The sequence below is a fragment of the Rhinolophus hipposideros genome (genome assembly GCF_964194185.1).
Source record: "Rhinolophus hipposideros genome assembly, chromosome: 7".
Taxonomy (NCBI): domain Eukaryota; kingdom Metazoa; phylum Chordata; class Mammalia; order Chiroptera; family Rhinolophidae; genus Rhinolophus; species Rhinolophus hipposideros.
This window is the reverse complement of record NC_138053.1, coordinates 36,958,531-36,970,584: the sequence shown is the minus strand read 5'-3', so window position 1 is coordinate 36,970,584 and position 12,054 is coordinate 36,958,531. Positions and strand designations below refer to the sequence as shown.

Below are 12,054 nucleotides of genomic sequence, written 5' to 3'. Positions count from 1 at the left end.
CCTGCTCTTGGAAGAACTGGGTACCAGCCATAAGCCCAGGAGAGGAACCCAGTTTTCAGTCTTACGCACAAAGTCAAGAAGTCAGCTGTGCCGCTGACCGATGCAGAGCTACTACTTGGTGCTCGGGCTTTCAGTGCCCTGTTGTACCCTCCGCCAGAAGGCGAAAGTGGATGCTTAGAGGTTGGGTGGAAACTAAGTGAGCCTCAGAATAGCGATTAGAGGGTGGAGGGGCATGATGGCAAGGAGAGCTTGCTGACATGCAAGCCCTTGACCGGCTCAGAGCTCAGGCTTCTTAATCGGACACTGATCTCTCCTTGTATGTCATGGCCCAGCAAGAGGTGGTGTCAGGTATGAGCAGGGCCACAGGCCATTGAGCAGGGAGACCCTGATGCTCATGGAGAAGGAAACAAATGCTTCAGTAGGTACCTACAAATTTTTCTTTAATTATTTACAGAGTATAACCTCAGACTCAAGCAAAAGTTATGTTATGTGTAAGTTATGTTTTAAAAGATACTAAAGCTGTATTTGCACAGTAAAGATTATTTTGAAAAATACAGAAAATCTATCAAGACACAAAAAATCAGCCAGATCCCCACTCTCAAATGTCAAAACATTGATTGACATGTTGTTTTACCCTTTAGTCTTTGTTTGTAAATTGGTTACTGCTTTTTTAAAAATATTTTTTATCAAATCAAACAAAATATTTAAACCTACATTTTTTTTTTCTGAGAGACGTCAGTAAAGAGGCTAGGCTCATGGGCTTGTTTTTTTTTCCCCCTTGTTGTTGAACATTTGACAACTTCTGAACAGGGCACAGGTTTGAAGATTCAGTTATGTAATGTTTCCTCCCAGAAGCCCTGGCCTACCCGTAGTTTATATGAGAGGACTGTCAGGACAGGGGCTGTTTGTGCTCTCATCAGCTGGGTTGGGAAAGCAGAGGCAGAACTCCAAGACATGGCACACACAGGAATACGTGCCCTGAGCGAACATGGGCTGAAAAACCATAGTAACCTAGCTCCTGCCTTAAAAAAAAAAAAAAAAGAAAAAAAAAGAACCAAATTACAATGTCTTAATTTTTTTTAATAACGTACTCTTTTTTTTTTTTTTTTTTAACCTTCAGGAAATTGAAGTTTTGTATATAGGACAATTGGGTCTTATATTTAGGAAGGGCCTGTTTAGTAGGCTGGTTCACACATTACACCTATCTATAAGGTTTCAGTTTATTTTCCTTTTCAAATTTCTGAGTAGGCCCTGTGAAAATATGTCTGTTTTGTGTATGTTAATTTTCCACTGGATAACAGGTAACACTGCATGATATGTAAATACTTAATGACTATCTCTAAATAAGGAGTAATCTGAAAAGTGAGGTAGCTGTTTCCTGGTCTTCCTGGAGTAACCCTTAAATGGCATACAATTGTAACATTCTTACACTACTGGATACAGTCTTTGTGCTTGCAAATTCCTGAGTCACAGGATCTCAGATGGTTAGGAATTGAAATATTTGCAAAAACCTCAAGAATTTAGCTTTGAGCTCTTCCTGCCACAGATGGCCCTTAGAATTTCACACCACTCATTGAAATGCGGCCAGGGTAAAGCAGTTTGCATACCGTGTTTCCCCGAAAATAAGACCTAGCCGGACCATCAGCCCTAATAAGCCTTTTGGAGCAAAAGCTAATATAAGACCCAGTCTTATATTAAGACCCAATTAAGACCGGGTATAATATAATATAATACTGCGTATAATGTAATATAATATATATAACATAATAATATAATATACTACCTGGTCTTATATTAATTTTTGCTCCAAAAGACTTATTTAGAGCTGATGGTCCAGCTAGGTCTTATTTTCGGGGAAGCAGTATTCTCTAGCTCTTGTAATTATTCTGTGGCATGCTCTTTTCTGTACTGCATAAAAACTTAGTTTAGGACACATGAGTTTACCATCTTCTCTAACAGCCTAGAAAGTAAATAATGCTCAGAGAAATGAAGAAAATCCCAGTCATACAAGACGAATAAGTTTTAGAGGTCTGCTGTACATACAGCATGCCTATTGTTAACAATACTGGGTGAACACTTCAAATTTTGTTAAGAGGATAGTGTGTGTATTAAATGTTCTTAGCACAAGTTAAAAAAAAAAAAAAAAAAGGAAATCCCAGTCTAAGGGTTATTGTCTTATTAGGATCTAAAGGTGTTAAAGGGGATTTGATAAGCATTTCTAATTATGCAAACAGCCCAAACAATCTATCATTGAAGTGCCCTTAGGAACTAGTCTTATTTTCATTTTTAGCTATTGGATCTTTCTCTGTCCTCAAACAGATCAGTGGCCTGTAGGGATTTATCTGCTTCTAATCCCCTAAATTTATTGATGCTTGCTTTCTTTCAAGTAATATTCTGAGTGGAGATACTATATAGGTGTTCTTTAGTTAATATAGTTTACTTTTAAAAGACAATGTCTGTGTTCTCCTTTAATATGCGTGAGTATAGACAATTAAAAATGCCTAAACCTACTGTTGGCTGCATACCACTAACCATGGGTTTTGATAACGGACGAAATGTCTAAGGGAAGAGCAGTGGTCATCAGCACTCAGTGCACATTGGAATAACCTAGGAGGCTATTAAAATTGATACCTGGGCCCAGCACCAGAAATTCTAATTCAGTTGGTCTGAAGATGAGACCTCCTCCGATGGTATTTTATAAAAGATCTCCAGGTAAATGTAATGCACAGACAGAGTTGAGAATCACTGGCATAGAGTAAATTTTCTTGATCTGGTGTCCCTTGGCTTCTAAAGGGTTCTTCTACTCCTGAAAGTTTTGTATAGACTTTAATGTCCGTGTGTGCATGTGAAATTTTCTGGAGAGACAACCCAAAGAATTTACCAGATTGTGAAAAGAGTACGTGACCCTAAAGTTAAAAATCATTAGTGCTGGAAGAGGTAAACAAAAACTATACACTACACACATTTGGGAATTTCAGGTAGAAGGGGAGCTAACAGTAGAGTCAGCAAAAGAGCGATCAAAGGTGGGGAGAATTGTGGTGCGCTGGAACCAGCTGGCACCAGCTCATGAGAACCGATGGTGTTTATTCCCAAGTCCGCGTTCTGCAATGGCTTACTGGTAGCTTGAATTTGGCCTTGGTGGGAGTCCTTATGCTGTAGAAATAGCAAACGCCTCAAATCAGGGCTTTCCCTCCTCGTCCTTCCAGGATGCACTGTAGTTATCATGAAGGTCTGGAGAAAAGGTTAAAGATAAGCAAGAGTGCCCAGTGCTGCAGGGCTCCACTGTCATGAGGTCTGAGAGCTGCTGGACTGTCAATCTGACTCTTCAGATTAGCTTTGGACCTTGTTGGTACAGACTGGCTGCAGTTGCCTGATCTCATTGGTTCAGTACATGTTTATTATGTGCCCTCTTCACGGCCCAATATCCGTGAAGGCATCTGACAAATTCTGGATACATGAAGGGACGCATCAGAAGAGAGAGATTGAGGGCCGACCTGGTGGCTCAGGCGGTTAGAGCTCCATGCTCTTAACCCCAAAGGCTGCCAGTTCGATTCTCACATGGGCCAGTGGGCTCTCAACCACAATGTTGCCAGTTCAATTCCTCGAGTCCCGCAAGGGATGGTGGGGTCTGCCCCCTGCAACTAAGATTGAACACGGCACCTTGAGCTGAGCTGGGCCCTGAATGACTCAGATGGCTGGAGCGCGTCTTCTCAACCACAAGGTTTGACTCCCACAAGGGATGGTGGACTGAGCCCCCTGCAACTAGCAACGGCAACTGGACCTGGAGCTGAGCTGCGCCCTCTACAACTAAGACTGAAACGACAACAACTTGACTTGGAAAAAAGTCCTGGAAGTACACACTGTTCCCCAATAAAGTCCTGTTCCCCTTCCCCAATAAAATCGTTAAAAAAAAAAAGAAGAGAGAGATTGACAGCAGATAGAAAAGGACCCCAAGTTACCCAGAGAAGTGAAATGACTTGATTAAAGTTAAACCAGTAATTAATGGCAGAGATGGAACTAGAACCCAGACTCTCAACTATGCCTACCCACATGATACCTTTTTGAATTATATTTTTAGGAGTTAGAACTTTCTGAAAACCATGGGTTGAATGGGGGTAATCCCTCAGAATGTCATGATCAGAATTGTACTTTTGGAAATTTATCAGCATTGAGTAATAGGACAGATTTGATAAGAAAACGGCCATTAGGGAATAGGGAGGCTGCTGTAGGCCAAATGAAAGGCGTGCTTGAGGAAAAGGTAAACGTTTGCTGACCGTAGAATAGTTACTCGTAAGACCAGAGGAGAAGGGGCTGACAGAGTGTGAGACAGAAGTGAAGTGAGCCTAGGAAGAGCTTGGAAGTGGGTTGGGATGACATGGGAAGGCAGGGGCCAGGTAGGGTGATTTTGCTCCAATGCCACGGTCATGCAGCTCATCAGGAAATTACCGAGCTCCCTTCCTCAGGTTGGTTCTGTAGAGGTGGCTGTGGCACATATCCCCTGAAAATGCATGTGACCTTATGAATGTATTCTGTCCCGATGGCCTGTTCCTCTACCTGACAGTAGTCACTGCTCTCCATGCTTAGTACGATTTGATTCAACCTTAGAAAAGACCACATCTGCCTTCCCCGGGGTAAGTAAATAATATGGGTGTTGGACTACTTGTGATGCTAACTCTTATTCTGACCAATGCTGGTGTCACTAGCTGACCACCTACTGCAGAGAGGTAGCAGCTAGCTAAGGAGGAAGACTTCAGGTTTGGAGTAATTTAGGGGAAGGCAAACAGATTTTTTTTTTTTTTTTAATGTGAGAACTGTTTAAATGTTTTAGTGTAATTACAAAGATATATATTTGGTAAAGAAAAATTAGATACTGAAACGGGAAACATTGATATCTAATAAGAGATTTATTTTTCTTCCTGCTTTAATGGAAAAATCCAATATATATTAATTTGTTTACAGGTGCTTTCCAGTGGGAAGAATTGGAAGAAGATATCAGGAAGAAGTTGAAAGATTCTGGGGATGTTTCAAATGTAATTGAGAAAGTTAAATGCATTTTAAAAACACCAGGAAAGGTAAGTTAGTTTATTATAAGTTGGCTTAGTTTGACTTTCTCTGAATTATAAATGAAATACTATGATGAATAGTATAATATGAAGTCATGGGAAGACCCAATAACATACAAATATAGTTTCCTTAAGTATATTTTCTGTCATTTGAATATTTTAAACGTAAACACGCTATTTCTCACTATCTCAGATTTTAATATATGTAAGAATTAAAATCTGTGTAAGTCATGTCTTTAAAATGTTTCCTTATGGATTTCATCCTCTAAAACATTCCCCTGGTGCTCCAGGAATATGCAGTCCATATGGACTAAAGGACCGTTGAATTTGTCCAGTTACAGATACACTTGTTAGACAGGGATGCTTTCTCCTCAAAATTTAGGTCCATGTAGTTTTCAGGAGCACGGCGTCTGCGTGTGCCTCTTGTAAGAGTTCTGAGAAATCTGACCAAGCGAACAGTTAGGGGTTTATTTTCACCTACCGTCATACAGGTTCAGACTTTTTTGTATGGTCATAAACTTGCGCATGTTGAAACGCTGGTCATTTAGATTGTACCGCAGCTGTAAGGGCTTTCAAAGTAAATCTGTTAGGTTTTAAAATAATTGCATTACACAATTTAGCTAGTGTATTCTTATTTCAGATTCTGTGATAAACAGATTGGCTACAGTAGATAAAAAGGTAAGTTATGTTCAGTGCCTAACAGACTATATATAGGTTTACATGAAATGTAAGAAAAAATTTTATTCATCTAATTTTTTTATACAGATGACTGTCAGTTCTACAACCTAAGCCAACATTTTTAAGTTCATATTTTAAAAATATAAAGCTATTTTAGCTTTTAATAAAGATTTCCAACTATCCTCTAATTATAAAAATGGACCTTTTTTTTAAACAAAGTATTACTTCCAAACATGGAATTAAGGAGCAAGACCTTTCTTCTCTTGTTTCAGTAGCACCTAGTACAGAAACTGTCCAGTTTCACAGGTGTATGGCAGGCTGGTAGCTCTCTTGCAATTTAATTCAAGTAAATAAGGCTTTTGTAGGAATGTTCTCTAGATTAACTTGTTTATGGACCAGTGAAAATGTATATCCTGTGTATATGCTGTGTAGATATATATTATGTATGAATACACATACACACACACACACACACGCACACACACACACATACACACACACACACACCAGTATAAACAGATTCCGTTGCCAACTCTGCCTTGAATGTGAGGAAAATGTATATCCTGGAGAGGATATGTTGTCCTCTCCAAACTTCTGTCCTCACATTCAAGGCAGAGTTGGCAACGGAATCTGTTTATACTGGTGTGTGTGTGTGTATGTGTGTGTGCGTGCGTGTGTGTGTGTGTGTGTGTATGTGTATTCATACATAATATATATCTACACAGCATTCATGATATACAAATGCATAACCTTTATATGAATAGTTAGGATAAAAGTGTTGCGTTTTGTTCTAAGCTTGAGCCTTTCCGTGGGTTTTAGTCTGCACACAGTCATTCCTTTGAGAACTGAGAATAAAATGAATTCTTGCTGGTGAAGGGAAGGCTGAGGGCTATGTAAGTCCGTGATATTGAACTCAATTCCTTCCTTTGTATGGGAGGAGAGGAGTTCTTCTGTGCTTTCTTCCTGTGCATTTCTGGGGTAAGGGTCTCTGTCATTCTCTGAATATGATACGGGGATGTAACACTGAATTGGGAATCAGGAAGTGTGCATTTAAATTGTGCTGCCATGAGTTATCTCTGCGGCTTTGTGCAAGTTTTCTCTGGGCTTTCTGTAAAATGAGAAATAAATAAACTGGATGACTTCTAAAACCCCTGCCAGCTCTCAAATTCTTTGTGGTGTTTTTTGACTGTTATTCTTATTTATGTGTGATAGTCCGCTGAATCCTTTCCCCCAATATCTTCAGTGTGTATTAAGGTTTATTGTGTGTAGGGTCTGAGAGTGTACTTTATAGGACCAGAATTTGTATCTTCCTGTTTTGCTTCTCTGTCTTGATCAAGGATAGCATTCTGGAGTTATTTTCTTCTTCCTTGTGAAAATTCCTTCCTTCCTTTTTCCACTCTTATCAAATATTTTAACTTTCCACCTTAGTAGATTAATTCAGAGTGGGGGAATAGGTGACATTTATTCTTAATGCTAACGTTGTATGTTTGATTAGTTTTTAGGGATAAATCTTTCTGTATTCCCTGGCTTGGCAAACAAAGGTCAGAGTTCTGACTGGGCTGACGTTTTGAGACTTAACAGGGTATGGAAGGGTGAGAGAAGAGGGGCTGGCCCTCAACTCTTGGGATGTCTGAAAGATGACAGGAATGACAGACAAAGCACCAAATCCTGAGTTGGCAGCAGAGGAGTGCTGGAGACCACTAGGTCACACGAAGGCACTGTTCCTGGAGGCTTAGAGCAGGAAGGGGTGAGAGGACAGGTAGGTGTAGGCGTGGAAGATGTTCTCTGCCGCTCCAGATCAGCGACCCAGGCAACTTTTTAGTGATGCCAGCAGTCCCTATTGTGGGTAGAACTGATATTTAGAATCCCAGAATTGTAGATTAGGTGGAGATGAACCAATTCATCACTCTCAGGTATTTTAATAGTGACCTATCTCGTAAGCAGTGGGACATGGTGTGATAAGGGAAAAAGAGGTATTTTTTCCTTAATTACAAATTAAATTGTGTATATACTTTCTTAATTAGTGAACAAATGAGCATGTTGGATGTGTAAATGTAGGCATTCATATGAGGCTGGACTGCTGTCGTCTGTTTCCCAGGTGACAGAGAGCTCGGGCGGGGGACTTAGGACCCACAGATTCGCGGCCATAGTCTTGAGCTTTCAGTGAGCCAGATCATTCACTGCTGAGTGCTGCATAGTGCATTGCTGCTCACTGACAGGTAGCAGATGTAGTTCGTGAGGGTAAGTTCCCATGAGAGCTATGATCAGAGATGCCGTAGAGTAAGTGATCATTATTTCTTTAGACATTTAGCACACTTTTCCGAATTCCCTAGCCAGCTCATATATATGATGCAAGCTTTTCGTATAACACTTACCCTTGTAGTTTTGTTTCTCCTTACAGATTAATTGCCTAAGGAATTGCAAAACCTATCAAGCAAGAAAACCTCTGTGGTTTTATAATACTTCCCTCAAGTTTTTCCTTAATAAACCAATGCTTGCTGATGTTGTCTTCGAAATACAAGGTATGGATCAATTTTTTACAAAGTTCGTTGTTCATTTTTATTGTTTTCTTACCTACCTAACTTTCTATTTCAGCTTTGACTATTTTGGGTGTAGGAATGATTGTTCTCTATTGCAGGATGTAAATTAATATTGTCTGAATTTCAACAAAATCTTCCTGGGAAATGAAGTATTTTATTAAAACAAGAAAAGAAATTTATATTTTACTTGTTGTTTTCCCCCTTACCATATGTTTCATTAACTTTTAGCAACCAGCAAGGAACGGGGTGATCAGTAATATCACCCCATGAAGTATTTTTGTTGGTATATTTCTTTAAGATCCTACTTTTTGAGTCATCTGAAACCAGTCCCCTTAAAATTATATTATCTCTAGCTGATTTTGTTCAGCTCTCTTCCTTTTTATTTGCACAAAAGGAACTAAGCATGGGTGTGGGTCACGCCTGGCTTACATCAGGCATCTGTAGATATTGCTGCATTTATTCTTCCAGCGCTCCAAGAGTCATCAGCAGAGCAACTGAGAGCTGCTGTTTCTCTCCGTGAGCAAGTAATGCTACTTGATTTTAATAAAGACGAGCTGTTTTAATGCCTATTATTGATTATTCACTTGGATAATTTTATCACTTTAGTAGGTTAAAAGTGTAATCTTAAAAAATGAATGTCAGATACCTTCAGTTCTGCAAGAAGGATGGAAGGAGTTTCCAATGAAATAATTATGTAGACCTTCAGGTGAGCTATTTCTAAAAGAAAGATATCATTCTTTTTCGTGGTAGAAATGTATGGCAGTTAACAGTCGTTTACTTTTTACAATTTTCCCCCAGAAGGATTCGTTTGACGTTTAACTTTAGCCACTTGCCAGGACAAGCAGTGACTTGGAAACTTTCCAGGGTGCCTTCTGATAAGCTACTGTCAGCACTGTCTGCAGTGAGCTTGGAACCCTGAGAATGGGATAATTAGAGTGACCTTGAAATGCATAAAAAACCAAAACGATTTGGAAAAAAGAAATCAAACAAAAGACCCAACTTGCTTATTTGCATAGGAGTCGTTAACATCTGTGATAAATTGCATAGGAGGCATTGACACCAAACATTGTTAATGTAACCTACTGAAAAGATTTTCAAAGAGAATATGCAACACACGAAAATACATGTTATAGGAAGAGAAAAGACATAAGCAGTGATGTGGAGAATCTTTTCTCATAATATCGTGCTTTTCATCCATGATTTCACTGAGGAACCCTTTTGCTCAGGCTCCCAACTACACAGAGGCTGGGTCCAGAAAGGCTGGTTTGTAGGCCTGTGCTGATATCCGATCAGCCGCTGCGGTGGTGCCCTTTGTAGCTTCTCCAGCTCCAAATCAAGGCCTCCCAGGCAGTCGGGAGCAAGGAGAAGCAGGAATGGGTAGGTGCAGGGTCCAGCGACAGTTTTCTCTGCCATCAGCTGGAGAAGGGACAAGCCTAATTTCTGAAAAGTGTGGGAGGGCAGCTTGCAGTGTGGAGAAGGCAGGAGTGCCATCTCCTCCAGAGGAGGCTGAGCCTTCGGTCTAGAGCCCTAGCTCTAGCTTTGGCTTTGCTTTCCAACCAGTGTGTGTCCTTGGGCAAGTCATTTCACACGTCAGGCCGTAAGTCTCCTCATTTGCAAAGTGAAGATCATAAACTATATAGATTCTAAAAAGGTCCTTTTTAGTGTTAAGCTTGATGAGGTGGTAGTGACAGGGACGAGAAAGACCTAGTTAGGATCTTGCTTGAATTTTTACTATAGGATAGATTTGGCTGTGTGACTTTACATTTCTAATCCTTTGTTTCCTTGCCTGTAAAATGGGGATACTAATTTCTACCCGGTAGAGTGGTGACAGGGATTGAGATGGTGTGTATGAAGGTGTATAGAGAGGCCTGACTGGTAGACCCCCTGCCTTCCCCCTGCAGTGGCAGCTAACACCAGTGGACTGACGCATTGGATCGTCCTGAACCCAGGGCCTCAGCAGATCCTTCTTTTAAAATGTTCCAGGCCGTCGTCAACAACTGGCTGGAAGGAGACATGGCATTATTTATTATCCCTGCAATAGATGGTCATCTAAAAAACATACTACCACCCCCAATTTGTTGTTTGGGTTTCTGTCTTTTTCCATTAGATAATGATTTTTAGAAGCAACTATAGCAGTTCTAAAACTAGTCTTGGTAAATATTTAGACCTGATATAGAAAGATATGCTTCTCCATGTGACCTTTGAATCTGCGTCTCCCGAAAAATGCTTTTACATTCTGTCTCTGTTTACTTAAGTAGTACATATTCTAACTCTCTCTTGAACTAGGTAAGTTTACTATTTTCAGAATGAAAAAAAAATGTTTCTAAAAAAAAATCGCTGTTTTAAAACTTGACAAGTAGGGTGAAGAAGGTAGGAGAAATATAGTCCTTATTTTAGTATGTATAATAAAACAAAGATCTTTGATAATCTATGCAAAATTACTAGAAAACGGGTTTTTAAATTTTGTTTCACTCTTCAGACTCTTTTTCGTAGCAGTTTCTTAAACTATAACAGCAATTAGATATTACAAAGGAAAGACTTGACATTTTCAAGGAAACATGTTTATCTTTTAACTAGAAAAGTGATTTCTTTTTTCCTCTCTGAGTAATTCTTCAGCTCTACCTTAGAGCTGAAGTGTTTAGTATATAAACACTGCATTATGTTTATTCAGCATGTTTCATACAGTGTTTATATATTTATACAGTTTATATGCAGTGTTTAAAAATATGGCTGTATTACAGTTCCACAATAGAACAATTTATAACACCAAAACAGTAGTTTTAAAAGGTGAGAAAGAAACAAGTTGTCGTTTTCTTAACTGGACCTATAACGGCTTTCCAAACTAAATTCCAAGCTGACATTCGCTTGAAAATACTAATTTAAGGTACTGTGTCATTGCTGATTTTGTACCCATATAATCAATACAAAATTTGTTGAAATTCCAAAGTTACTTATCAAGTCCCTTCCCCATTTACTATTTGCTTGGTATTATTGGCCAATCTTAAAAATTCCTCTGCTTCACCACGTGATAGGTTATCTACTGGTTTGTTTGAGCCATGCTTCTAATTTTCCTTTTCTTTTTTTCATGGTATCCTATTTAAGATTTTAAAACCTTAAAAATCCCAAGTCAAATTGCATTACCTGTTTGAATTCTTTGTTAATTGCTGTATACGAATACATCTGGCATGCCCTGCGTATGGAAACTGGTCGTCCCGTAGGTGGACACTAACACTGAGAGGCAGGGAGGGGAAGCCAGACGCGCCCCAGGATGTGTCTTAGCAGGTGTGTGATGACCTGTGTACTGCGGCCCTTTCTCCCTCTCCTGTGGGAGGTGTGCCTGAGCAAATGACATTGCCAAGCAGTGAGCTCAGAACTGGTGATGCTGGGAGTTGCTTCTGAATCCTGAGGGGTTAGTGGCTTTGGAAAAGCCACTGGGCTTAGATGGAACTCTTTTATTCTTTTCTGAACCAGAAGATGTTTTGCTTGGAATTAAAGAGGGTGAAGAATCCAATGATTGTAAATATTTTAGAGAAAACTATATGTCCCTGTGAAGTATGAGATTTTAGGCATGCATAGGTGAAGGCATTTTGGCAGAGTAGGGTGGTTTGGCTTGTAGAGTTACTTTCCGGAAGGCGACAGCTTTGCCACTCCCACTGGCTGTGGTGTCTTCCACCAAACTGAAAGCTTGACTACTCCTAAGCAGGGTAGCTTTGTCCTTCTCATCTTTGTATCTAGATAGTTGACAACACATGATGGGTGCTCGATAATAACCA

The 12,054-nt window shown here is 39.8% G+C and overlaps 1 protein-coding gene across 3 annotated transcripts in view; it reads left to right on the top strand.

Annotated features, from left to right (window-relative positions):
* RHOBTB3 (Rho related BTB domain containing 3) overlaps positions 1-12,054 on the top strand; it is a 78,575-nt gene that overhangs the window by 22,579 nt on the left and 43,942 nt on the right. For all 3 annotated transcript variants that reach the window (XM_081053084.1, XM_081053082.1, XM_081053083.1), the window contains exons 7-8: positions 4,960-5,072; positions 8,143-8,263. In XM_081053084.1, coding sequence (XP_080909210.1) covers positions 4,960-5,072; positions 8,143-8,263 — 234 coding nt within the window. The remainder of the gene's footprint in view (positions 1-4,959; positions 5,073-8,142; positions 8,264-12,054) is intronic.